Source organism: Rhincodon typus, chromosome 20 (genome assembly GCF_021869965.1).
Source record: "Rhincodon typus isolate 14 chromosome 20, sRhiTyp1.1, whole genome shotgun sequence".
NCBI lineage: Eukaryota > Metazoa > Chordata > Chondrichthyes > Orectolobiformes > Rhincodontidae > Rhincodon > Rhincodon typus.
The window spans coordinates 32,925,414-32,929,442 of record NC_063351.1 but is presented as its reverse complement, the minus strand read 5'-3'; the positions used below and the strand labels follow the sequence as shown (position 1 = coordinate 32,929,442).

General features: G+C 36.9%; 1 protein-coding gene across 2 annotated transcripts in view; it reads right to left on the bottom strand.

Moving 5' to 3' along the window:
• nhlrc2 (NHL repeat containing 2) overlaps positions 1-4,029 on the bottom strand; it is an 87,063-nt gene that overhangs the window by 58,644 nt on the left and 24,390 nt on the right. For both annotated transcript variants that reach the window (XM_048609050.1, XM_048609051.1), the window contains exon 3: positions 1,494-1,949. In XM_048609050.1, the coding sequence (XP_048465007.1) occupies positions 1,494-1,949 (456 nt within the window). The remainder of the gene's footprint in view (positions 1-1,493; positions 1,950-4,029) is intronic.

The following is a 4,029-nucleotide window of genomic DNA, read 5'->3' as shown; positions in this document are numbered from 1 at the left end:
CCCCTCCCCCTTTTCTGATGAAGGGTCTAGGCCCGAAACGTCAGCCTCTCTGCTCCTATGATGCTGCTTGGCCTGCTGTGTTCATCCAGCCTTGCACCTTGTTGTATGAGGAATGTCAGATCAGCCACAATCCTATTGAACGATGGAACAGGCTCGAGGGGCTTACTCCTGTTCTCATTTGTTCTAATTTATGGTCTTACAAAGGATATTAAAGAGCATCCTTCAAAAATGCCAATAATCATCCTAAATCAACACCACAAAAACCAATGATCGGGTCATTATTGCTATTTGTTGGTGCTTGTTGTGTGCAAAATGGCTGCCATCTTTTCCATATTACAACAGTCACTACACTTTAAAAATGTATTGTTGGCTGGAAAAGGATTTGAGATGTCTAGTGATTGTGGAATGTAAGATTTTGTGTTGAAAAGTCAAATTTTCAGATATAGAGCATATTGCTTTTCAATTTTTAATCAACATTTGCTGATGTAACTTTAAAAATGTTTTGTACAAGCACATTTCACATTTCAGTACAGAGCTGCCTCATATTTAACCACAAGATCATTCTTAAAATAGCTAAGAAGAATGCATTTTTGAAATAAATAAATACTCTCTACTGAGCTTAAGTCAATCCAACTCCAATCAGCTTCATTTGGATTGCTCAGAGCCCTTTCTGTTATAAGATTGTGCTTGTAAACTAAATCACATGTTTTTTAAAACTTGGATTTAGGTGTAGCTTTACTACCAAGGAGAATTTTGTTATGCAGTCATTGTCATTATGGCATAGGAGGCACTTCAGCCCATCGAGACAGTGCTGACTCAATCGAATCAATCCCACCCTCCTGTTATGTTCTTATAGTTGTGCAAGCTAAATTCCCTCAAGAGCCCATTCAATTTTCTTTTGAAATCACTCATGATCTTTGCTTCCACAACCCTTGCAGTCAGTGAGTATCCATAATTAGTTGCCTGCTATATGAAAGAATCTTCCAGAAATATGTCATAAAGATGCACTAACTATTTGGCAGTGATTATTACTCAAAATTGATTGTGCTCTTACTGCATTTATTACAGAATCCCAAATTACAACATGTACAATTACAATTTGTTCAGCTTACATTTTAATTCGATCCAGGCTGCCCTGTACCTATAAAGATGGCAGCATGACACATCTGTTTGTCAAGATAGAAAAGACCACAAATGGTAAAAATCTAAACTGAACATTTATAATGCACAGCAGATTAATCAGCATTAAAAATTGAATGAGACAGTTCCCAAGTAAATCTTTATAGCTTGTTTAATTTTTCTTAGGTGCTGGTCAACTTCTCATATTTCTAGAATTTCTTAGTTAAGAGACATCTCTTCTGTATTGCCATGTGGAATATCTATAATAAGTTAACTGTGTTGTTTAGAAACAATAAATAGCTTTGTTGGGTGCTATTAATTGATAAAATATATTTTTGTTACGAATGCAAGAATCCAAAAGGAAAAGGTCTTACCTCCAACTGCATGAAGAATTTCTCCATTCTTTTCGGTCACCAAAATCCTATGATGGCCAGAGTCAGCAATTGCTAGTCTACCTGTAGCATTGTCTACTGCAATTTTACCTGGAAAAAGCAATGATGAAGGTGGCAAAAAATCTTTGTATAATTTCAATTTGATGGCACGATCCTTAATTTCTCCTTTTTCTTTGTAGTACTTCAAAGTCACTGAAATAAAGGAAAAAAGTTTTTCCTTGTGTCCTTCTCCAATCAGAGTGAACAGAATATTTCCTCGTGGACCTAGAATTACGAGTGTTGGCCAACATGTCACCTCAAGCTCTTGCCACAATTTTGCATCAGCATCATTCACAACAGGATGGGTAATATTATAGCGAAGGACAGCACTCTGAACGTTCTTAAGAACCTTTTCATTTGGGAACTTTGCTGAATGAACACCAACAACTACTAGTCCATCTGAAATGAAAGAATTAATACAAAATTAAATCAGATGCACAACAAGGAAAAGCTCTGAAGATAAATGATTACTGTACAGTGGTCAAATTAACACTAACAACAAATTTCAGAGCAACCACCTATTTATAGCCACAAGAGAAGCTAAGCTAAGAAATAGTCACGAAGCCAGAAAAATTGTATGTCCAACATTCTGCAATATGGAACGGTTTTCACACTGAAGTTGCAGTATGCTGAAAAGGTACGAAATATACAATTTTACAGTTCCTTTATATTCTGTAATTTTCATACTTATTAAAAGTGCTCTCCTCTTCTTTTAGGAGAAGGCAGTTAGATAAGCAGTCTGTTGCTTTTGAGGTAAATCACAGTAATCACGCTTTAATGCTGGATGTTGCAACATTTAAAATTTAAGCAAAGTTTGTCTATAAAATTGATTCACAGACACTCTTTTGAGATTGAGAAAATACTTGTGTATTTCATGTTGTGTCCTACTAGGACATGTCAACTTGTCTCCTTAGTTGAAAAATACTATTCCTAAGTACTATTTAAAATTGGTCTCAAATTTTATATTGTCTAGATGTTTTATTTATAACAAGATAAATGAATATCACAAAACAGATATATGTTCATTTAAATTGAGAGTTTGCTGTGTGCAAATTGATTGCAAGCTTTTAAGTAGTTAAACAGCTGCAAAATACTTTGAGATATCCTGAACACATGATAAGATATTGTAAAATGCATTTCTTGTTTTGCTACTGAACTAGGATGCCCAACGGTTGTGCTACCCATGTGAATAGTATCATTGTTAATTCCTTTTCATCTCTAGAGATTGATTATATTCGAGGAAAATAGAAACATAGGAAGAAGTGCAGGCCATTTAATACGATCATGGCTGATTGAACCCTTCAATGCCTTTACCCAACCTGCCCCATAATCCTATGTGCTATTGCTAATAAGAAATCTATCAATCTCTACCTTAAATGTATCAAAAGGCCGAGCGTCATTAGCCTTCAGTAACAAGGAGAATAATCTGCCTGCATCTATCAAGAATTTTGTATGTTTCAAAGAGATCACTTTTCATTCTTCGAAATTCTAGAAAACATAGGCTTATTTTGCCCAATCTCTCTCGAAATCTTGAATCAAATCTGCTAAAACTTTGTAGCACTCCTACTATGGCAGTAATATGCTTCCTGAGGTAAGTAACTCACCTCTTCACTCACCAAACGCTGTCCACCATCTACAAGGCAGAAGTCAGGAGTGTGATGGAATACGGCCCACTTGCTTGAATGAGCGTAGCTCTAACAACACACAAGAAGCTTGACACCATCCAGAAAAAGGCTGTTTGCTTGACTGGCACTACATCCACAAACATTCACTACCTCCACACCCAGTGCTCAGTAGCAGTGTGTACCATTTACAAGATGCACAGCAGAAATTCACCAAAGGTCCCAAGATAGCACCTTGCAAATCCACAACCACTTCCATCTAGAAGGAGAAGGGCAGCAGACACATAGAAACCCCATCACTCACAAGTTCCCCTCCAAGATATTCACCATCCTGCCTTGGAAATATGTCACCCTTCCTTCAGTGTTACTGAGTCAAAATTCTGGAACTCCCTAACAGCATTGTGGGTCTACCTATAGCACATGGACTGAAGCAGTTCAAGATGGCAGTTCACCATCACCTTCTCAAGGGCAACTAGGGATGGGCAACAGATGAATGAAAAATAACAAGAATAAAACTGCACACAGTAGTCCAGGTATTAAACAAGATCCTATACATCTAAAGCAATACTTCCCTATTTCTGTACTCAAATCTTCTTGCAGCAAAGGCTAACAATCTATTAGCCTTCCTAATACCTTGCTGCACCTGCATATTAGCCTTCATTAACTTATCTACAGGGACATCTAGGTCCCTTTTTACATCTATATTTTCCATTCTCTTACTATTCAAGAAGTGCTCTGCACATCTGTTCCTGCTACCAGAGTGGATAACCTTATATTTTTCCACATTATTTTTCTCTATGAATTTTCTATGAAGACATTACGAGCGTGGAATTCTACGAAGACATTACGAGCGTGGA